General features: G+C 42.3%; 1 protein-coding gene across 5 annotated transcripts in view; it reads right to left on the bottom strand.

The window, feature by feature from the left end:
* The window catches only part of LOC126263354 (neuroglian-like), an 80,533-nt gene extending 57,673 nt beyond the window's left edge, over positions 1 to 22,860 (bottom strand). For 4 of the 5 annotated variants that reach the window (XR_007546870.1, XR_007546872.1, XR_007546871.1 and 1 more), the window contains exons 1-2: positions 22,718 to 22,860; positions 22,556 to 22,633 (exon numbers count right to left, since the gene is read on the bottom strand). Coding sequence is in view for 2 of the 5 variants with exons in the window: in XM_049960442.1 (XP_049816399.1) it covers positions 22,556 to 22,619 (64 nt within the window). In the remaining 3 variants the exon portion in view is untranslated. The remainder of the gene's footprint in view (positions 1 to 22,555; positions 22,634 to 22,717) is intronic. The other variant, XM_049960443.1, reaches the window with a different exon arrangement.
* Positions 22,861 to 24,461: the final 1,601 nt, after the last annotated feature.

Below are 24,461 nucleotides of genomic sequence, written 5' to 3'. Positions count from 1 at the left end.
AACAACAGTAAATAGATACATTATAATTTTTTAACGCTTTAAACTCAACATTTTTGTCACTGTTTTCATTATGTATTTGCATTGTCATTTTGGTAATCACGAAAATAGCTAGGCAGTGAAATTCCAATTGGAAAAAATATAACTTCTTGCTTTATATGCTATGTTTCTAAAAACATATGGTCACAAAAGAATATCCTTTTCTCAACTGCTGTTTATGACAACATGCATATGTGTTGGGCAACTGTCTTCTAGTAAAATCCATTTTTCATTTACTTACCTAATATCTGAGAACAAAAGAAATCTTTTAAATTATGGTGTAACTTGTTTTTACAGTGAAATTTTTAAGATCCCTTATGAGGTCTTCAATTTCCCAATGAAAACATATTAAATAAGGAGTTCAGAGATTAAAAACATTTACTTGCATTTTCTGACTCCTGAGCCTAGTCTAGCAGAATACATACATTACACTAGATGAATGTTACGTGTATATGGAATCATTTAGATGTGTTGCTGTGTACAGGTTTGTTTGGTACAGAACACATCAATTCCAAAAGAGGGCACTTACTTCACACTGTCAGATATTCTTGCCTAAAACTGCAAGGTGGCTTGCAGTGTACAGATTCAGAAGGAGAATTTTACAAAATTCAGGACAAAGTAAGAAACATTTGTTTTTTATGTTTGTTTGTGCAGCCATTTTCTGCAGCTGCAGAAGCTGTTACAATCTATCTTGTGTGATCATTCTGAGCACTGGTGTTATTTCCATTTCCCCTCACTTTAGAAACAGAACTGCACTTACATGTGTTTCACACTCAGCACAAGAAACAACCCTCCCCCCCCCCCCCCCACACACACATATATACAAATTCCTGTCAAAGGTTGGCAATGCTCACAACTATCCAGAAAAACAAATGTACTAAGATAAACACTGTGCTGAATGAGGAATATATGTACGGTAACTGCAATTATATTTCTAAAGGGATGTGAAGTGGAAAAGATGCCAATGTAACATAAGAAAAAATACTTTTAAAACCAGTGAAAAATTGACAAATGTGAGTACAAGCTTTTTCTCAACCTCAGCCTTCGCTAACAATGAACGAAAAGCTGTCATTTGCAGAATATGTGAACAAGAGGCTGAAACACCACAAGTAAATTGCACACCAGCTTCATAAAGGAACAGTTTTTAATATATAAAAACCAAAATGTAAAAACAACCAGTATCATGTACCCATATTTCCAGAATGACTACAGAAGATACTTTGTAAATAAAAGCAAAACACACCGAAGCAAAACACACCTGGTGTAAAATACTCTTAATTCATTGCAGTAAACTTAAGACATAGAAACCAACAATAACTGCAATTTTTTTTTGTTTTGTCAAAAAATTCATGGCCCAAGATGCAGCCACAAAATGTTGGCACCTCAATTGAAAAATTTCATGTGCAATTTTTGGTAAAATGTTGCCATATTCTACGTATGAAACAGTTCAAAATATTACAATGCATTATATTTTATTTGAAAGATGACTTCCTGATTAAAATTATACCCTGGGTTTGTAAATACAGTGGAACATCACTTCACAAGCACCTCCCATAAAGCGCAATTCACATAACATGCAAAACAATTGTAAAAAATTACTTGGTTCATGAGCAATGATCACACAAAACGAGTGACAATGATTTAGCGTGACATTGCCAGCCATTCGTGTACAGTGGGGGAAATGTTCAACAATATGAACACCTTTCAGTGTCAGCAGCAGCATACGAACAATGTCTTTAGTATGTACTGCAGTCCGGCTTTAGCACTCTTTCTGCTACCATCTTAGTGCAGCTTATTATCACAAATTTTTCTAAACTTGTGTTCACACAGTGATTTCTGTGTGCAAATTTTAATAACTTTCTTAAAAATGTCTCCAAAGATAAAAGCCGCAAGACGACAACCATATGAGAAAGAAAATGACCTTAGAAATGAAACGTAAAATTACTGAAAAATGCTAACATGACGAAAGCGTTGCTGATTTAGCACGCACAATTGGTCTACATCAACTACTTGCATTATTCTCAAGGACAAGACTGAGGAGATAGGTGCATCAAAGAGAGTGACAAGAGTATCTAAACAACGGTTTCGTATTCTGGATGATGTCAAAAGATTGCTCCTTATATGTATAAAAGAAAAGCAACTGCAAGGTGACCCATTAATGAGAACTTCATTTGTGAGAAGGCGAGAATGATTTCTGCCGAACTTGTTAAGAAGATGCCAGGATCATCAGTGGCTGAAGAAGCCTTTGAGGGAAGTCGTGGGTGGTTTGACAAGTTTAGGAGAAGAACCAGCATCCACAGTGTTGTGTGACATGGCCATGCAATAAGCTCCGACACAAAAGTAGCAGAGAACTTCATAAGCCACTTCAAGATGCTCATAGTTTCTGAGGGTTACCTGCTGCATCAGGTTTTTAATTGTGATGAGATGTGTGTATTCTGGAAAAAGATGCCAAAGTGTACCTTTATAATAACAGAGGAGAATGCAATAACTGGTCACAAGCCAAAGAAAGACCATAGCATACTGCTATTCCGTGCCAATGCAGGTGGCGACTTGAAAATTAAACCACCGCTTGTGTACCATTCAGAAACTCCATGAGCCTTCAAGAAATGTAAAGTTCAGAAGAGCAGGTTAAATGTGATGTGGAGGTCCAGCGACAAGGTTTGAGTGACACACGATCTTGAATCAATGAAGTATTTGGTCCTTTGGTAAAAAAAAAAAAAAAAAAAAAAAAAAAAAAGTATATTTGCTTGAGATGAATCTGCCACTCCATGTCTTGCTTGTTATGGACAATGCTCCTGCCCATTCTCCTGGACTACAAGACCACTTCCTTGAAGAATTTCAATTCATCAAGATCCAATTTCTACGTCCCAACACCATTCCGTTACTCCAGCCTATGGATTAGCAGATTACTTCTAACGTTAAGAAGCTCTTCACTAAGGCATTTTTTGAGCATTACTTTTGAGCTGACTGAGGCTACCAATCTCACTCTCAGAGAGTTTTGGAAATTTCACTTCAACATTGTTGCCCGCATCGCGATGATAGATATGGTGAGGAAAGGGAGTTACCAAGAGAACTCCCACTTCTGCTTGGAAGCAGCTTTGGCTGGACTGCGTTGTTGAATTTGACTCTGAGGCATTTCAGTAAGTATCTGTGGAGCCAGTAGTGAAAGATTTTGTCTTTGGCCAAGAGCATGGAACTAGAAGTGGATAACAATGAGATTGACGAGCTTGTGGGAGATCACAGCCAACAAATGACCACCAAAGAGCTTATGGAGGTGCAGTGTTTTTCACAGTAGGAAGTTGTGGAGAGGAGGAGCAGGAAGAGGAGGAGCAGGAGGAGGAGGAGGAGGAGGAGGCGGCAGTAGCAGTAAAGCAGCAATCTTCCAGTGCAATAAGAGAAATGCTGAAAGAATGGGAATTGGTTGCGTCATCACTGAAAATCATAACCCCAATAAAGCAATGACTATGGTCGGTACAAATTTATTTGACGATAATGCTGTGTCGCATTTTTGCCAAGTGTTAAAGCATCGGCAGCAACAAATGACTATAGGTAGCTTGCTGCTGTTGTGGAGGTGACATTGTTGTTGTTGTTGTTGTTGTTGTTTTCAGTCCTGAGACTGGTTTGGTGCAGCTCTCCATGCTAATCTATCCTGTGCAAGCTCCATCTCCCAGTACCTACTGCAACCTACATCCTTCTGAATCTGCTTAGTGTATTCATCTCTTGGTCTCCCTCTATGATTTTTACCCTCCACACTGCCCTCTAATGCTAAATTTGTGATCCCTTGATGCCTCAGGACATGTCCTACCAACCGATCCCTTCTTCTAGTCAAGTTGTGCCACACACTTCTCTTCTCCCCAATCCTATTCAATACCTCCTCATTAGTTACGAGATCTACCCACCTAATCTTAAACATTCTTCTGTAGCACCACATTTCGAAAGCTTCCAATACACTCCATACAAATACTTTCAGAAAATACTTCCTGATGCTTAAATCTATACTCGATGATAACAAATTTCTCTTCTTCAGAAACGCTTTCCTTGCCATTGCCAGTCTACATTTTATATCATCTCTACTTCTACCATCATCAGTTATTTTTCTCCCCAAATAGCAAAACTCCTTTACTACTTTAAGTGTCTCATTTCCTAATCTAATTCCCTCAGCATCACCCAACTTAATTCGACTACATTCCATTATCCTCGTTTTGCTTTTGTTGATGTTCATCTTATATCCTCCTCCTTTCAAGACATTGTCCATTCCGTTCAACTGCTCTTCCAAGTCCTTTGCTGTCTCTGACAGAATTACAATGTCATCGGCGAACCTCAAAGTTTTTATTTCTTCTCCCTGGATTTTAATACCTACTACAAATTTTTCTTTTGTTTCCTTGCCTGCTTCCTCAAGCTTCCTAATAAAAAAAGAATTAGTTACGTATTATGAATAATAAATTACATAATAGTGCATGTATAATTTTCTTTGAATACATGGCATAAATATGATAAAACTTTTAGTACCTTTTCTGAATGGAATGCATTATCTTATTTTACATTTATTTATATAGGATAAATTGTTTCGCTTAACAAGTGTTTCACGCTATGAGAAAGATTCGGAAATGAATTATGCTCACTATGCGAGGTTCCAACTGTATGTGTATGTTCTTTTGCTGCTGCTATCTATTTTTATTTTATTATAATTTTCTTAAGCAGCTCTTGGACTAATGTCGTAGAATAAAAATGATAAAAGAAATTTGGAAATTGTTAACTGTAGAGTTATCCAGGGCTGGTTTCAAAAAAAACAATTTTCCACAACAGCGACTTAGCACCCGAAACGACCACTGCCAACTGTGTTATCTCTTCTATAGAAATTTTACAGTTGTCTATTGCAGTAGCCACCAGAAAGATCGCGGGAGGCGCACATCAGCACGGCGCGTCACGGATGGTAGTTGCCGCAAGTAGAGTCCCGTCCACCAGAGGGCACGCGAGAATTCGGATGCGACCTCTGCCGGCATAACAACAACAACAACAACAACAACTCAGGCAGCACGGGCCGTGCCCAGTCAGTTCACATCGGGCATGCCTATGAGACAATTCTCGGTCTACTCTGAAGAGCGACGGAAAACGTGAACCGTGTTACTACATCTATGGTGCCCCTTCCAGCTTGGCACCCCAAGCAGTGGCTTGTGTCGCTTGGGCCTTAAAGCAGCCCTGGAGTGATCCCATAACCCTTTCAAAGAAAATTGTTTTCCTCCACATTCCATTGTCATCAAAATACATGATGCTGACAATGCAAGAAATGTGAGGACTGCAAAAGGAGTGGTTACAAAACCAGATCCTTATTGTGGTCATCTTGCTCACAAAGTACATGTTCATATGACACAGTCATTTTATATGGAAGATACATGAGGCTGTTCTCACAAAAAGAGACACTATTGCAGAAGAAAAGTGGTGAAAATGGAAAAGAAGGAAGAAAAAAACATGGCCTACGATATTAAAGAAACTGTTGTGATGTATAAGATTCAATATTTAACATATCAGTTGGAAGATCAAAATTTGACACACTAGTCTAAGTGGGTTGTTCCATATTCACCTAGATATGTCTACATATCTGTGTATTGTAGAAATTTTGAACCTGTGTGGGAACTTTGAAGAACTTATTTCAAGCCTTGACATACAAATCTTACGACATGAAAAGTTGTTAATAGTATGTGATGTATAGTGAAAGACTTGTTTGTTTCTGGTATGTGGTACTTCCTTGGAGGACTGCACATGTTATATATGTTGTTGTTGTTGTTGTTGTTGTGGTCTTCAGTCCTGAGACTGGTTTGATGCAGCTCTCCATGCTACTCTATCCTGTGCAAGCTTCTTCATCTCCCAGTACCTACTGCAACCTACATCCTTCTGAATCTGCTTAGTGTATTCATCTCTTGGTCTCCGTCTACGATTTTTACCCTCCACGCTGCCCTCCAATGCTAAATTTGTGATCCCTTGATGCCTCAAAACATGTCCTACCAACCGATCCCTTCTTCTAGTCAAGTTGTGCCACAAACTTCTCTTCTCCCCAATCCTATTCAATACCTCCTCATTAGTTACGTGATCTACCCACCTTATCTTCAGCATTCTTCTGTAGCACCACATTTCGAAAGCTTCTATTCTCTTCTTGTCCACACTAGTTATCGTCCATGTTTCACTTCCATACATGGCTACACTCCATACAAATACTTTCAGAAACGACTTCCTGACACTTAAATCTATACTCGATGTTAACAAATTTCTCTCCTTCAGAAACGATTTCCTTGCCATTGCCAGTCTACATTTTATATCCTCTCTACTTCGACCATCATCAGTTATTTTACTCCCTAAATAGCAAAACTCATTTACTACTTTAAGTGTCTCATTTCCTAATCTAATCCCCTCAGCATCACCCGATTTAATTTGACTACATTCCATTATCCTCGTTTTGCTTTTGTTGATGTTCATCTTATATCCTCCTTTCAAGACACTGTCCATTCCGTTCAACTGCTCTTCCAAGTCCTTTGCTGTCTCTGACAGAATTACAATGTCATCGGCGAACCTTAAAGTTTTTACTTCTTCTCCATGAATTTTAATACCTACTCCAAATTTTTCTTTTGTTTCCTTTACTGCTTGCTCAATATACAAATTGAATAACATCGGGGAGAGGCTACAACCCTGTCTCACTCCTTTCCCAACCACTGCTTCCCTTTCATGCCCCTCGACTCTTATAAATGCCATCTGGTTTCTGTACAAATTGTAAATAGCCTTTCGCTCCTTGTATTTTACCCCTGCCACCTTTAGAATTTGAAAGAGAGTATTCCAGTTAACATTGTCAAAAGCTTTCTCTAAGTCTACAAATGCTAGAAACGTAGGTTTGCCTTTTCTTAATCTTTCTTCTAAGATAAGTCGTAAGGTTAGTATTGCCTCACGTGTTCCAACATTTCTACGGAATCCAAACTGATCTTCCCCGAGGTCCGCTTCTACCAGTTTTTCCATTCGTCTGTATAGAATTCGCGTTAGTATTTTGCAGCTGAGACTTATTAAACTGATAGTTCGGTAATTTTCACATCTGTCAACACCTGCTTTCTTTGGGATTGGAATTATTATATTCTTCTTGAAGTCTGAGGGTATTTCGCCTGTCTCATACATCTTGCTCACCAGATGTTAGAGTTTTGTCATGACTGGCTCTCCCAAGGCCATCAGTAGTTCTAATGGAATGTTGTCTATTCCCGGGGTCTTGTTTCGACTCAGGTCTTTCAGTGCTCTGTCAAACTCTTCACGCAGTATCTTATCTCCCATTTCGTCTTCATCTACATCCTCTTCCATTTCCATAATATTGTCCTCAGGTACTTCGCCCTTGTATAAACCCTCTATATACTCCTTCCACCTTTCTGCCTTCCCTTCTTTGCTTAGAACTGGGTTGCCATCTGAGCTCTTGATATTCATACAAGTGGTTCTCTTCTCTCCAAAGGTCTCTTTAATTTTCCTGTAGGCAGTATCTATCTTACCCCTAGTGAGACAAGCCTCTACATCCTTACATTTGTCCTCTAGCCATCCCTGCTTAGCCATTTTGCACTTCCTGTCGATTTCATTTTTGAAACGTTTGTATTCCTTTTTGCCTGCTTCATTTACTGCATTTTTATATTTTCTCCTTTCATCAATTAAATTCAATATTTCTTCTGTTACCCAAGGATTTCTATTAGCCCTCGTCTTTTTACCTACTTGATCCTCTGCTGCCTTCACTATTTCATCCCTCAGAGCTACCCATTCTTCTTCTACTGTTTTTCTTTCCCCCATTCCTGTCAATTGTTCCCATATGCTCTCCCTGAAACACTCTACAACCTCTCGTTCTTTCAGTTTATCCAGGTCCCATATCCTTAAATTCCCACCTTTTTGCAGTTTCTTCAGTTTCAATCTGCAGATCATAACCAATAGATTGTGGTCAGAATCCACATCTGCCCCTGGAAATGTCTTACAATTTAAAACCTGGTTCCTAAATCTCTGTCTTACCATTATATAATCTATCTGATACCTTTTAGTATCTCCAGGATTCTTCCAGGTATTCAACCTTCTTTTATGATTCTTGAACCAAGTGTTAGCTATGATTAGGTTATGCTCTGTGCAAAATTTTACAAGGTGGCTTCCTCTTTCATTTCTTCCCCCCAATCCATATTCACCTACTATGTTTCCTCCTCTCCCTTTTCCTACTGACGACTTCCAGTCACCCATGACTATTAAATTTTTGTCTCCCTTCACTACCTGAATAATTTCTTTTATCTCGTCATACATTTCATCAATTTCTTCATCATCTGCAGAGCTAGTTGGCATATAAACTTGTACTACTGTAGTAGGCATGGGCTTTTGTGTCTATCTTGGCCACAATAATGCGTTCACTATGCTGTTTGTAGTAGCTAACCCGCACTCCTATTTTTTTATTCATTATTAAACCTACTCCTGCATTACCCCTACTTGATTTTGTATTTATAACCCTGTATTCACCTGACCAAAAGTCTTGTTCCTCCTGCCACCGAACTTCACTAATTCCCACTATATCTAACTTTAACCTATCCATTTCCCTTTTTAAATTTTCTAACCTACCTGCCCGATTAAGGGATCTGACATTCCACACTCCGATCCGGAGAACGCCAGTTTTCTTTCTCCTGATAACGACGTCCTCTTGAGTAGTCCCCGCCCGGAGATCCAAATGGGGGACTATTTTACCTCTGGAATATTTTACCCAAGAGGAAGCCATCATCATTTAATCATACAGTAAAGCTACATGTCCTCGGGAAAAATTACGGCTGTAGTTTCCCCTTGCTTTCAGCCGTTCGCAGTGCACCTACGGTACGGCCATCTGTATCGCTGAGGCACGAAAGCCTCCCCACCAACGGCAAGGTCCATGGTTCATGGGGAAGTTATATATATCAGCTGTGAATCAAATGAAATTATCATGAACTATATGCTACTACATGGACCAACTGTTGGATATATTTGTATTAACAATACCACCAGAAATCATTTTCAATTTGTGATATTTTAAAGATAGTTGGTACCCCAGTTCAATAGCATTTATTAGCAAAGGAAGGTACCAACTCAGCTGAAAAAACATGAAGTTCAGTGGTTTGCTCATTACTGTTATAAGTGTAGTACACTACAATGCTATTGTCTGGAACCTGCATGTTTATACATTTTGAAAGCTTTTCGTATGTTTGAAATACCTCTCTATTAGGTAGCCTATCTTTAAGAAGTATTAAAACACTGTTTCTGAAAAGACTAGACCTTGATTTCATGAGTCCAATATATGAGAATAAGACAACAGAAACTGGTTTAATGTGTGACAAAAATTTTCAGTTGTTTGTAAAACTTGTTAAACTTAAAAGTGGGATTTCACCTTTTCAGGAAATTCTGTACTGAACAAAGCTGATCAAAAGTTAAACGAATCAATTTTTGGGACTGGCATTTTTTGTGTGGAGGTGGACGAGGGGAGGATTGAACCCCATTAAAAAATTGGACTGGTGCAGCAAAATAACTGATGATGATGGTTTGAGGTGAGGGGCATTTGACATCGCGGTCATCAGTGCCCTGACAAAAAGTCAGCATGCTAATCTCATGGGTGGAGAAGAAGGCTGTCCCCACATGAGGAGCAGTTTATAAAGTATTAAAGTCTGCCTCCCTTCCCCACCAGTTTAGGGATGAGGCCTGATAGTTCACCAAATTTCACTACTCTTGTAGCACTGGAATCAGCATCTGTGAGGATGGTGGGCAGATCTCCATCGAGACTAAGAGCTCCCTAATATTAGTAAATATGGCACACATTGCCACGATATGCTGAACTGAAAGTGGCACGCCACAAACTTTAAACTGCCGGAGGAGGAAGCCATGTGTTAGAAGGCTATGTCCGATTCGCAGCCTAGTTAGTAGAATCTCCTTCCAGTGGCAAGGCTGACATGACGTCCGCCATACCATTGTGGTCAATTTGAGCGACTGCAGCCATTCAGTCTCCCACTGATGCATGATGCACAGAATAACTGAGGGTATAACCTTAATCAGAAAAGTATCTTTCAAATAAAAACAGCAACAAAACATTCCATATACAGAGCATTTTAATGTTTTATGCATGTGACAAGAAACTCACCCAAGGCATCATCTGTGGCCCATATCTTCAGGAGAAGAACTTTTTTTTTTTTGGCGAGAAAGAAAGGTTTTTTACATTTTGCTGAATTAAAATGTACGCTAAATTTAATACAATCTGATACTACATAGGTAAGGTTTTTTCTTCCTTTGTCTGTCTGAATGCATACAGACTATGCTGTTTATTTTTTCTGAACTGTACGAACAACTATTTACAAATTAGCACACTTGACTCAGAAAAATATGTTCCAACAAACTTCTGCAGCAGACTGAATGCATGCCCAAAATCACATAGCAATATGGATAAGTTAAACTTATTCACCTGTTCAGCAACTTTGAATAGTGACGGTAACTACTGGAGAAAATGCTTCAAGATTATTTGTAAATCCAGATAAAAGGTACCAAAAATCAAGAAAATATGGAGTTAATATGTCAAAAAATGTATGAAAATTAAAGCAGATAAAGAACTCTCAAATTGTATGGGTGCTAAAGCATTTACGAATTAAATAGGAAAAGGAATAATATCTGGTATTCAATCTTTCCCATCACTCATCCTCCATAAAACCATATCTTGTCAATGCCAACACAAACACACACACACACACACACACACACACACACACACACAAACACACACACCTTTCTCTGTCTAGCTTTGATGAAGAAAATTACTTCCTTCAAAAATGATAAATGAAACTCTTTTGGCATCGTAGCAATTTCATTTCCATTTTCTAAGAGGGGCATCATCTATGTCCACTGGCTGAAGATTTTCTGTCATGTGGATAAATCATATAACAATTTTATAACTTCTCTACATGTATGTGCTGTTGTGTATATTAGGTGATTAACTTAACAAGACACATATAATATATTCTTTAGCTTATTAATATTAAGCAAGCAACTGAAACACACAATTCCACAGTAGTAGTAGTAGAGGGGATTTTTTGGGCGCACGACAGCACGGTCTTCAGTGCCCGTTCAGTATCATAGTGAGACGGGTGTCAAGAGAAAAACTCAGAACATTTACATAAAACGGAACATAAAACACGGGGAACAATCATTGAAAAATATGTGCTCACCCACACCGAACACAATTCCACAAACACTATGGTTCTACAATCCCATAAAGGGCACAAACAAGGCAGTCCTGAGTAAAATATATTTTTGTTATTCACAATTGAGCACTGATAACTGTACTCGGTATTACCAACCATAAATTTTAATTTTCTTACATTTAGAAGATGTAAGAAAGCATTATCAGCACTAACTGGAAATGAAGAAAAATGCATTTGCTGGCCAAAATTAAATATTCAGTTTTGCTCTCAAAGACATTCTTAGCAAGGCAACATCAGCAAATCTACACAAATTTGGGAGGAGGGCATCAAAACAGCAGTACACCCATTTCTCCCCCTTCATCCACATTTTCCCCCCTATGTTCTCTCAAACCTGAATGTAAAATCAATATCAAAAATAAGCCTAAAATGAGTTCTATTCTCTGAAAAGATTTCTTATAAAGGAAAATTCCAAGCACATTATAACTACTTGTTGCATTAGAACTGAAACCAATATCTTCTTTTTGTATGCAATCCTTTGCCATTCGAATGGTACAATGATGCCCATGACAGCTATTCCCTACGTTCGAGCTCACTTTCGGCACCAATTTCTACACTCCACAGAAGTTTCATTTCACATGCTGCTGCAGAGGAAAATGTTCAATCTGGAACTCACCACTCACAAAGGAAGTCAGGTACTTGCAACCCTCTGCACTTTTACAAGCTTTACTACCTTCAGCTATAAGCATCCATACTGCTCCTGAATGTATTCTAATTTTTTTTGTGGCGCACAACATCAACTGTCATTAGCGCCTAGACTACTTTAGGAATGCACCGCGAGTCACAAGTTTAAAACAGCAACGAAACGGAAAACACGATGAAAGACATACTGACAGGCATAGCATTAAAAAAGAAAACAGCATAATCAAATGTCCTTTGAGAGGGTTGTCAAATTGATAAAATGAAGAACGCGAGCAGCTGCTCGTGGGTCATCCGCTAAAATGGCTTCTACAGTACATGGCAGGCCAAGATCGAGACGCAGGGTGTTAAAATCCGGACACGACGTTAAAATGTGGCGGACCGTCAGCAATTGCCCACATGGGCAGAACGGCGCCGGCGCCGGCGCAGCCGTCAGCAGATGGCGATGGCTGAACCGGCAGTGGCCAATTCGCAACCGGGCCAAAACTACCTCCTCCCGCCGAGAAGGGCGTGAGGAGGACGTCCAAGCCACGGGAAGAGCTTTCAAGGCCCGAAGCTTGTTGTCTGGAAGTGCAGCCCAATCGGCATGCCACAGCGATACAATGCGCCGACAAATTACCCTGCTACAATCTGACGAAGGGACACAACAAGAAGCTGTCCGAGGCTGGAGGACCGCAGCCTTGGCCGCGGCATCTGCAGCTTCGTTCCCAGGGATACCGACATGGCCAGGAACCCACATAAAGCTAACCGGAGAACCGACGTCCACCAGCTGCTGAAGACAGCGTTGGATCCGGTGCACGAAAGGGTGAACCGGGTATGGATCACCGAGGCTCTGGATAGCGCTCAGGGAATCAGAGCAGATGACATATGCAGAATGTTGGTGACGGCAGATGTAAAGGACAGCCTGGTAGAGGGCAAAGAGCTCAGCTGTGAAGACCGAACAATGGCCATGGAGCCGGTATTGGAAACTTTGTGCCCCGACAATAAAAGAACACCCGACCCCGTCATTGGTCTTAGAGCCATCTGTATAAATGAAGGTCATATTAATGAACTTCGAACGAAGTTCGACAAAACGGGAGTGGTAGACTGAACCGGGGGTAACCTCCTTTGGGAGCGAGCAGAGGTCAAGGTGGACGCGAACCTGAGCCTGGAGCCAAGGTGGCGTGTGGCTCTCTCCCACTTGAAAGGTGGCAGGGAGTGAAAAATTAAGGTGTTGAAGGAGGAGACGAAAGCGAACTCCAGGGGGTAGCAGGGCGGAGACATACAACCCGTATTGACTGTCGAGAGAGTCATCAAAAAAGGAACGATAAGACGGGTGGTCGGGCATTGCCAGTAGTCGTCAGGCATACCGACAAAGCAGTATATCGCGCCGGTAGGTGAGTGGCAACTCACCAGCGTCAGCATGAAGACTCTCGACGGGACTAGTATAAAACGCTCCGATCGCAAGTCGTAAACCCCGATGTTGTATGGAGTTGAGGCGGCGTAAGATGGATGGCCGTGCAGAGGAGTATACGAAGCTCCCATAATCCAGCTTGGAGCGGACGATCGACCGATATAAGCGAAGTAGGACGGTTCGATCCGCTCCCCACGACATACCACTGAGAACACGGAGGACATTGAGAGAACGGGTACAACTGGCAGCCAAATAAGACACATGTGGAGACCAACTAAGTTTCCTGTCAAACGTAAGACCTAAAAATTTTGTTGTCTCCACGAATGGGAGAGCAACGGGACTGAGTTGTAAGGACGGTGGGAGAAACTCTTTGTAGCGCCAGAAGTTAATACAGACCGTCTTCTCGGCAGAAAAACGGAAGCCATTGGCGACACTTCAGGAGTAAAGACGGTCAAGAGAACGCTGAAGACAGCGCTCCAGGAAACACGTACGCTGCGCGCTGCAATAGATGGTAAAATCGTCCACGAAAAGGGAGCCTGATACATCAGCTGGGAGGCAAACCACTATTGGATTGATCGCTATGGCGAAGAGAGCGACGCTCAAAACTGAGCCCTGTGGCACCCCATTCTCCTGGCGAAAGGTGTCTGACAGGACAGAACCCACACGTACCCTGAACTGTCAATCCATTAAAAAGGAACAAACAAAAAGAGGGAGGCGACCGCGAAGGCCCCATGTATGCATGGTGCGGAGAATGCCCGCCCTCCAACAGGTGTCGTAAGCCTTCTCCAAATCAAAGAACACAGCCGCAGTCAGACGCTTCCGCAAGAAGTTATTCATAATGAAGGTCGACAAGGTAACCAGATGGTCAACAGCAGACCGGCGCCTACGAAATCCACATTGTACATTGGTAAGGAGGCGTCGAGACTCGAGCAGCCAAACCAATCGAGAGTTAACCATTCGCTCCATCACTTTACAGACAGCTGGTAAGCGAGATGGGTCGATAACTGGAAGGCAAGTGCTTGTCCTTCCCCCGCTTAGGAATCGGGACAACAATAGACTCGCGCCAGCATGCGGGAACATGTCCCTCAATCCAGATGCGATTGTAAGTACGAAGAAGAAAACCTTTACCCGCAGGAGAAAGGTTCTTCAGCATCTGAATATGAATAGAATCAGGCCCTGGAGCGGAGGACCGTGATCGGCCAAGTGCGTTTTCGAGTTCCCGCATGGTGAATGGGGCATTATAACTTTCACGATTCGAGGAGCGGAAGTTAGGTGGCCTAGCCTCCTCTGCCTGTTTGCGGGGGAGGAAGGCAGGGTGGTAATGAGCGGAGCTCGAAACCTCTGCGAAAAAGCGGCCGAAGGCATTGGAGACAGCCTCAGGGGCCACAAGGACGTCATTAGCGACCGTCAAGCCAGAAACTGGTGAGTGGACCTTAGTGCCAGATAGCCGGTGCAGGCTACCCCAGACAACAGAAGGAGTAAAACTGTTGAAGGTGCTTGTGAAAGCAGCCCAGCTGGCTTTCTTGCTTTCTTTAATAATACAACGACACTGTGCACGTAATCGTTTATAATTGATACAATTCGCCACTGTAGGGTGGCGTTTAAAGGTGCGTAAAGCACGTCGACGAGCACGTAAGGCATCTCTACATGCTGCGGTCCACCAGGGGACCGGTACGCGACGTGGAGAAGAAGTAGGGTGAGGGATGGAATATTCAGCAGCAGTGAGAATGACTTCCGTGAAGTGTGCGACCTGACTATCGCAGCTTGGGAATGTTTGATCCTGAAAGGTCGCCCTGGAAGAGAAGAGCCCCAGTCTGCTTTGGAGATGTTCCAACTAGATGAGCACGGAGAGGGGGTATGCTGCAGGAGATGGATAACACACGGGAAGTGGTCGCTCGAATATGTATCAGAAAGTGCATACCACTCGAACCGGCGTGCAAGTTGGGGAGTACATATAGAGAGATCTAAATGGGAATAGGTGTGAGATGTGTCCGAAAGAAAAGTAGGGGCGCCAGTATTGAGGCAGACAAGATTGAGCTGGTTGAAAAGGTCTGCTAACAGGGAGCCCCTCGGGCAGGATGCTGGAGAGCCCCAAAGGGGATGGTGGGCATTGAAGTCTCCAGTTAACAAAAATGGTGCATGTAGCTGAGCAATAAGTTGCATCATGTCTGCCCTGGTAACGGCAGACGACGATGGAGTGTAAACGGTACAAATGGAAAATGTAAAAGTGGGGAGAGTAACGCGGATGGCAACTGCCTGCAGGCCGGTGTGCAACGTGATGGGATCGTAGTAAATATCATCCCGGACCAGCAACATAACCCCTCCATGAGCTGGGATACCTACCACAGGGGGTAGGTCAAAATGCACAGAGGTGTAGTGTGCCAAGGCAATTTGATCGCATGGGCGTAGCTTCGTTTCCTGGAGGGCTACGACGAGCGGACGGTGCAAGCGTAGCAGCAACTTCAAGTCCTCTCGGTTGGAGCGAATGCTGCGAATATTCCAGTGAATAAGTGCCATCGTAAGAAAAAAAAAGGGGAAGATGAAAGAAGGGGTCACCTCAAAGGCCGCTGAGGGCCTGGCTTCGAGCGAGCACTGCCGCCGCTATCAGTAGGCGGACAGTCAGCGTCCATTGGGTCTATAGGTTCATCGGCCATCTTGGGAAGATGGCCGGGAGGGGGAGCTTCCTCCACCAGTGAACGGCCAGATGTTCGGCTACCAGCGGTGCGGCCAGGCGAAACGGATGACGGCCTGGGGCGGCAACCGCTGGGTGGCGCAGGAGAAGAAATGCGCCGTGGCGGAGAAGGAGAACTGTGCTTCCTATTAGCCTTCTTGGAAGGTCGTTTGGTGGAAGTACCGGTCGAAGGCTGGGAGGTCGAGGTACGTAGGAAGTCTGCACGGGACGGTTCCTTCTTGAAGGCCCATGCATCTGACTTCTGGGTCTTCGTCTTAGCAGAAGCTGATGAAGGGGCTGGTGTCTGTGGGGTGATGGGAGGAAGAGGAGACGTCGACCGCACGATCTTAGCACTGGCCGAACGGACGACCGTGGTGCTGAAGGTCAGATCGCATGTCTGGGTTGCCACCTCCCTGGTAGTCCGAGGAGAGGCGAGGACAGTACTGTATTTCCCCGCTGGGAGCAGCGTGGGCTTCCTACTAGCCAATAGCTTGCGAGCAGCCGAGGTGGACACTTTCTCTTTGACCCGAATTTCTTGGATACAGCGCTCTTCCTTATAGACAGGACAGTCGCGGGAGGATGCGGCATGGTCACCCTGACAGTTCACACAACGAGGAGACGGAGGTGGACAGTCACCCTCATGGGCATCCCTGCCACAAGTGACACATTTAGCCGCATTGGAACAAGACTGGCGAGTGTGATTGAAATGCTGACACTGGTAGCAGCGCGTAGGTGTCGGGACATAGGGGCAAACAGAAATAACCTCGTAGCCCGCTTTGATGCGCGATGGCAGCTGAACACTATCGAAGGTCAAGAAAAGTGTCCGGGTCGGTACAAGGTCATTGTTGACCTTTTTCATGACCCTATGGACAGCCGTCACGCCCTGCTCAGCGAGGAAAGATTGAATCTCCTCGTCAGTCAAGCCGTCGAGGGATCTAGTATAGACCACACCACGAGACGAATTCAAAGTTCGGTGAGCCTCCACCCGGACAGGGAATGTGTACAGGAGTGTGGCCCGAAGCAGTTTTTGTGCCTGAAAGGCGCTCTCAGTTTTGAGTAATAAGGTACCGTTATGCAACCTGGTACAAGATTTGACAGATCCGGCTATGGCATCGACGCCCTTCTGGATAACGAAAGGGTTTACAGAGGAAAAATCCTTTCCGTCCTCAGATCGAGAAACGACAAGGAACTGTGGGGCAGGCGGTAGTACTTTTGTCACTGGTAGCTGGTCACGTTTCCGTTTTTGGGCAGAAGTCGAGAGAGATGGAGTGAAATCCATTGCGGAGGAATCCCCCATGATTGCCAGCGCCGAGGCGGAGACCAGAGAAGGCAAGGAGAAGAAGGCAATGAGAAGGCAAGGAGATTATGCAGGGGAAAGAGTAAGGAAGACAGTGAGGTGGAGAAGAGCAACGAAAGGAACCAACCAAAGGAAGGAAGAAACGAGAAGTGAAAAAGCAAAATGACCGCAAATAGAGGTCGTGGAACCGTCCGTCTCCGGACGCAGGCGCTAACTACCCCCTTGAGGGGGAGGGACTCCGTTTAGTCGCCTCTTACGACAGGCAGGAATACCTCGGGCCTATTCTTACCCCGGACCTGCAGGGGGGAAATGTATTCTAATATAATCCATTCATTTTTCATTTGAGCGTCATCCATGTCTTTTCTTATTTATCAGGATCTACTAACCCCCCTCTCCCACCTGTGCACACGTAACAGCTAATCTAAAATGCACTGTTTGGATGTTAAATGACTGGAATAAAGCAGCAAAGTATGTTAGTGCCAAAGGTTTGCTTCACTACAAGTATTTGTCTGTTAAGAATATAGCAACAAGCTGTGATGTGTGCAGTGTGGCACAATCAACAAATAGGTATCAATGGATAATTGGCTGCACTGACTACCTCACCCTGCTACAGTGTCACTAAAGCTAAGCCGACTGCAGGTCCAAAAATTGCAAAGTTCCTTGAAAACGACATCATTTCAAAGCACACAGCACCCCCTTTGGTGATCTCTGATCAGGGGTAAGTTTTTTTCAGTTGAGATTAGTATCACAAGTAATTTCACATAATGTCATCTCCCACAAAATGACAACCTGCCTGCCATCCATACTGGAAGACATGTTCGGTGTCCATTGTTGTTGAACAGAGAGGCTGGGGTACAACAACACCTGTTATGGCATTCGCATATAACAAACTGAAGCAAGAGACTACAGACTTCACACCACTCTTCGTGCTTCATGTTTGTGGCGCCAAAACAACATTGGATACACTGTTCCCATTTGAAACAGATGATAATGCCTCATCACCGGAATCACAAAAGGAAAGGCAGCTTGCTCGTAAAGAGACCTTGGATGCCCAAGAGAGGCAAAGAGTGCTAATGACAAGCATCGGCAAGTAAGATACAGTCCACAAGACTTGGTACAGATTTTTAAGCCTGTAGAGAAATTGAGACTATTGAAAAAGTTCCTGTATTGTATCCTTCTTCACTTCTTGGACATCATATATGCAGTCAAGGATTTTATGACCTTCCATCAAGAAGACAAAAGCACAGAGATGCCATCTACACTCTCAGTATGAAGCCCCATTACCATCTAGAGGCACAGGTTGGCGATGGGAGGTTCAAGAAAATTGAAGACCCAGACGATGATCGCAAAGCTTCGATGCTCACCACAGTGAAGGGGATGTGACAACATGACCAGAATGCAAGAATCTGCCAGTGTCACTATACTGAGTACCGCTGACAATATCCTGATCCAAGCTTTGAAACGGTGGGTCACTACTTCTCTAGGAGAGGAAGCATTGTCATGAGCTGTGGTGGTATATGTAGTGTGAGGTAACAGTTATATCGCTGGCTGGCATCATGCAGATCACCAATTCAAACCCAACCACAAGCAACTGCCCGTTATTTAGAATTTATCAGTTCTGGAAGATTCTTGAAATATGTTATGTTTACATTGTTTGCATATTCTGGAATATTCAAAATACATATCGACACCAGCATTCTGTAATATTCAAAGCTTGAATAAATAGCTGCATTCCCTATCCAGGTGGTTTGGTCTATTCTGGCTGTACATTGGTATTGGTAATAAACATACTTTCCGTACTAACAAGGGAACCTCCCCATCGCACCCCCCTCAGATTTAGTTATAAGTTGGCACAATGGATAGGTCTTGAAAAACTGAATGCAAATCAATCGAGAAAACAGGAAGAAGTTGTGTGGAACTATGAAAAAAATAAGCAAAATATACAAACTGAGTAGTCCATGTGCAAGATAGGCAACATCAAGGACAGTGTGAACTAAGGAGCGCAGTGGTCCCGTGGTTAGCGTGAGCAGCTGCGGGACGAGAGGTCCTTGGTTCAAGTCTTCCCTCGAGTAAAAAGTTTACTTACTTTATTTTCGCAAAGTTATGATCTGTCCGTTCGTTCATTGACGTCTCTGTTCACTGCAATAAGTTTAGTGTCTGTGTTTTGCGACCGCACCGCAAAACCGTGCGATTGTTATTGAAGTCGCGAGCCATATTTGCTGGATTCATATTGCCCACGGAATACATCTCACGTATTTAATGCACTCTCGTCCACAGTAGCGAACAGTCAACTGCCAGCCAGGGAGCCTCGTTAGCAGGAATACTCTCTCTTCCGTGCGCTGTAATCAACTGACGTCGTGTGTTTTGATGTTTGTTTAGGTGTAGCGTCCCCATACTACGGCGCAGTCACCTCGCATCGGACGGACGGACAGATAATAATTGTCCGAAAATAAAAAATTAAACTTTTCACTTGAGGGAAGATTTGAACCAAGGACCTCTCGTTCCGCAGCTGCTCACGTTAACCACGGGACCACAGCGCTTCTGAGCTCAGGTTATCCTTGATGTTGCCTATTTTGCGCATGGACTACTCAGTTTGTATATTTTGCTTATTTTTTTCATAGTTCCACACAACTTCTTCCTGTTTTCTCGATTGATCTGTGTTCAGTTTTTCAAGACCTATCCACTGTGCCAACTTATAACTAAATCTGAGGGGGGTGTGATGGGGAGGTTCCCTTGTAAGTGTTGTACTTCACTGACAACCCTGCCTTCAGATCTGGACATGATTACGATTTCAACATGACAATATCTACAGAAAGGAAGTACAAAAATCGAAGACCAAAAACAGAGCAGTCATTCAACAAGTCCTCAATTCTTGTAATGACACAGTTTTGCACAGCCAATAGGAGGATTGTTTAAGATACACACTGAGAGGCAAGGAAAGAGGTAATGTATTTTAAATGCTTGCAGTAAAACTATTTAATATTCTTTACAGGTTTTCTTAACATCTGTCACCATAGCTTTGACCTTTTGTTTGTTACTTGTTTGGAATGAAGACTGTGCATCCTGACTGACAACTACAGTTTGGACACTACTTGGTAAAGACATTGAATATAACTAACAGCAAGTATTTTACTGGAACTAAGACTGAGGTGAATTAATTATCTGCAGCATAGCCGAAGATCTAGGTTGGATTGAAATGTTCCAATAGTTTGGTTAAAAGCTTCTAAACCAACATATGTAATATTATAACAAGAAATTTGGCTACTCTTTGTTGAACAGATGAAGTAGTTATTCAGAAGATAGTCAGTGCCCACGGGTTATGTACAGGCTATATAAATTTGCAGTGTCATTGTGGCCATACATCACATGCCCCAAATTATTATTTTGTTTGGTCTTTTAAAGCACACGTGGAACTGTTGGCTAGTTTAAGTCCTTCTTCTTCATATCTTCCCAAAAGTTTTTCATCCTCTTACTACATGTCTGTTATCTATGTAGTGTGAATGTGTTCTTGAGTTTCAAGCTCTTTTCTGTTAGTTGCTAGGATGTGAATTTGTATGCGTCATTATTTTGTGTGTTTATAGTTGTGAGTCGATAGCAACTTTCATAAGACCCTTTTGGGTGTGTGTGTGTCACTGTGCTTTGTACTACAAACTTATTTTGTATATAATGATCATCATCTTCTTAATGTATGTAATTACAACTACTGTTTCTGAAATACACTGTGTATTTCTTCTTTATATTGTCATATTTGTAAAATTTATAGTGTTGCTGTGGTATCAATTGTAGGCTATACTACAATATTATAGTAGTTTAATACTGACACAATCTGCTCATTGATGACTAGTAAGTGACTTTGCACAGCTAATAATGAAATATAAAGTTTTCTACGTATTACATAAAAGTCAGGGCAATATTTGAAACAGATAATGAAAAATATTTTTTACACAAGACGCTACAATTGTTTTGCATCATACATGGCATACTGTCATATGGGTCCTAATCAAACAATAACACCAGACACACAGTCAAATGGGCAGCTTTACCAAAATGTAGAGTTCAACCTAGAAATCATTCCACAAAGATGACAAGTAGCTATAAAAAGTTAATGTAAAGCTGCAACACCAAACAAGCTGCCTGCTTTGGAGTTTTGTATGCCACAAAGCACAAACTAAACAATATATGTTTAACTGTAAAACTGGAAGAAAATGAAGGCATATGCATTTTTATTCTTTCAGCCCAATTGGAGTCTTCAAAATTCAGAGAGAGCACACAGATTACATTGGGAAATGCCTCTTTCCATCTACTGGCCCAAGAGAAATGGTCACACCACCTGGATAGTGAAGGATAGGCGCTATATTGGATATTGGGGTAACAATTCTGTAACAGATGCACAGAAAGGTGGATCCATAGATTACATTAGGATAGATTCAGTTTTCATCCCATAGACCCAAAAAAATGTGATGACTCTCCTGGGAATGTCAGAAAATATAACAAAGCATTTGAATGTAATACTTACTACCCTGATCATTTGTCAGGGATTCTCAAAATAAGTGAATAAAATGCGGTAAACTGGTACAGCTAATATTTACAGAATTAACACGCTGTCAGAATGAAACATTGTTATGCACTATTAATAAATTTATACAAAAAATAACTAATCTTGACTATTGTGACCAAGTGCTGTCAAAACTAAAATCTAGCAGACATTTTTACATAAGCTGGCTTAACAGTCTCTGTTCATCTATAGAATTGGAGTTGCCTATCAAAAAGTCTTTCAGACTCTGTTGAAACCGTGCTTTACCTGAAACCAAGTTACTTTTTGGAAATGGCCACTGGAGGAAAAGGGTGGCTTTTGTTCTGGGAGGGAAAACCCAAAGCTGAACAAGTTTGGTCCCCGATAAGACTAAATGAAAGAAGCAGTAACTCCCATCTTAAAACAATTCTGTTTCCGAAATCGTCAGTGGGTTAGCCACACAAACGCTTTACATATTCCAGAATGAATAACGTCCAAGTTGGGGCAGGATTTAACATTGCAAAGTCCTGTACCGAAGCGGTATCTGCAGGAATAGATTTGCAAACAGCACTGCAATGTGTAATTTCGCGTTGACACCACAATGAACTCAACATTCCCTGGGGAATCCAAAGTGTGTTCCATTTCAGTGTGTACCACATGTTTTTACAATCTGTCACTAATGTTTCCATACACGCCCTACACATTTCATGCAATTCAGGACATATATAAATATATCGGTTAGTATTTTAATACTTACTTAGCGCAAGACACTGGGAAGTCGTGATTAATACCACTAATCGTATAATCCAAAACGAATCCATGTTCCACAGAAATCCTGTAAAAGAAACTATTTAATCGACGTTGAAAATTACACTAAAAACGCAAAGTAACCCGTAAAACTTAATTTCGCTGTCCTTACGCGGCACAGCACTGTCCCTACGGACTCGCAACAGGCTATGAGAGTATTCTACAGTGATATGTTTGATTCATTGGCCCCAAAAGGCTGATGATCTAACCGAATAACTATTCCCCCCGCCACCAGGGCGTGTGATCCAACTGCGTTTTTTAAATAGGAACCCCCATTTTTATTACATATTTGTATAGTACGTAAAGAAATATGAATGTTTTAGTTGGAGCCCTTTTTTCGCTTTGTGGTAGATGGCGCTGTAATAGTCACAAACGTATAAGTACGTGGTATCACGTAACATTCCCAGTGCGGACAGTATTTGCTTCGTGATACATTACCCGTGTTAAAATGGACCGTTTACCAATTGCGGAAAAGGTCGATATCGTGTTGATGTATGGCTATTGTGATCAAAATGCCCAACGGGCGTGTGCTATGTATGCTGCTCGGTATCCTGGACGACATCATCCAAGTGTCCAGACCGTTCGCCGGATAGTTAACGTTATTTAAGGAAGCAGGAAGTGTTCAGCCACATGTGAAACGTCAACCACGACCTGCAACAAATGATGATGCCCAAGTAGGTGTTTTAGCTGCTGTCGCGGTTAATCCGCACATCAGTAGCAGACAAATGTACGGGACGATGACAGATTTTTTGCAGGCGTTCTATTTAGCGACGAAGCGTCGTTCTCCAACTGCGGTAACGTAAACCGGCATAATATGCACCACTAGGCAACGGAAAATCCACGATGGCTGCGACAAGTGGAACATCGTGATCTTGGCGGATTAATGTATGGTGCGGCATTATGAGAGGAAGGATGATTGGCTCCCATTTTATCGATGACGTTCTAAATGGTGCAATGTATGATGATTTCCTACGTAATGTTCTACCGATGTTACTACAAGATGTTTCACTGCATGACAGAATAGCGATGTACTTCCAACATAATGGATGTCCGTCACATAGCTCGCGTGCGGTTGAAGGGGTATTGAATAGCATATTTCATGACAGGTGGATTGGTCGTCGAAGCACCATACCATGGCCCGCACGTTCACCGGATCTGACGTCCCCGGATTTCTTTCTGTGATCCACCGACAACGCCTGACAATATGCTTCAGCGCATTGTCAATGCACGTGCGAACATTACGGAAAGCGAACTACTCGCTGTTGAGAGGAATGTCGTTACACGTGTTGCCAAATGCATTGAGGTTGACGGACATCATTTTGAGCATTTACTGCATTAATGTGGTATTTACAGGTAATCACGCTGTAACAGCATGCGTTCTCAGAAATGATAAGTTCACAAAGGTACATGTATCACATTGGAACAACCGAAATAAAATGTTCAAACGTACATCTGTTATGTAGTTATCTGTCTCTTTAGAAGTTTCTTTACAGTGACTGTGTACCATGGATGCTCATACTTATTGATTTCCTACAGCTATCGTTATCTCGATTGGTTGCAAAGTCGCCTAATCTGAAACACTCCTGTTCGTAAGTGTCAAATACATAACTGACAAATGTGTACAACTTATTTTTTATGTCGAAATATGTAAATCTCAGTGAAACACAAGAGAACTCTGAAAATTTATTGTTGAACAGGAGTATGCGGAGTTCATGCTACACGATGGGAAATCCAGATTAGCTGGTACATCAAACAACTTGTCTGCGAGAAAGCAATCCGTTTTCAATGAAATTTACATACTCCATCTGACTGCTAAACAAAATGCCCCAGTTTCAAATGTCGACACTGACTATTGC

This window comes from Schistocerca nitens, chromosome 6 (genome assembly GCF_023898315.1).
Source record: "Schistocerca nitens isolate TAMUIC-IGC-003100 chromosome 6, iqSchNite1.1, whole genome shotgun sequence".
Classification (NCBI taxonomy): domain Eukaryota; kingdom Metazoa; phylum Arthropoda; class Insecta; order Orthoptera; family Acrididae; genus Schistocerca; species Schistocerca nitens.
The sequence above is the reverse complement of the archived record's forward strand: the minus strand, read 5'-3'. Positions and strand labels throughout refer to the sequence as shown.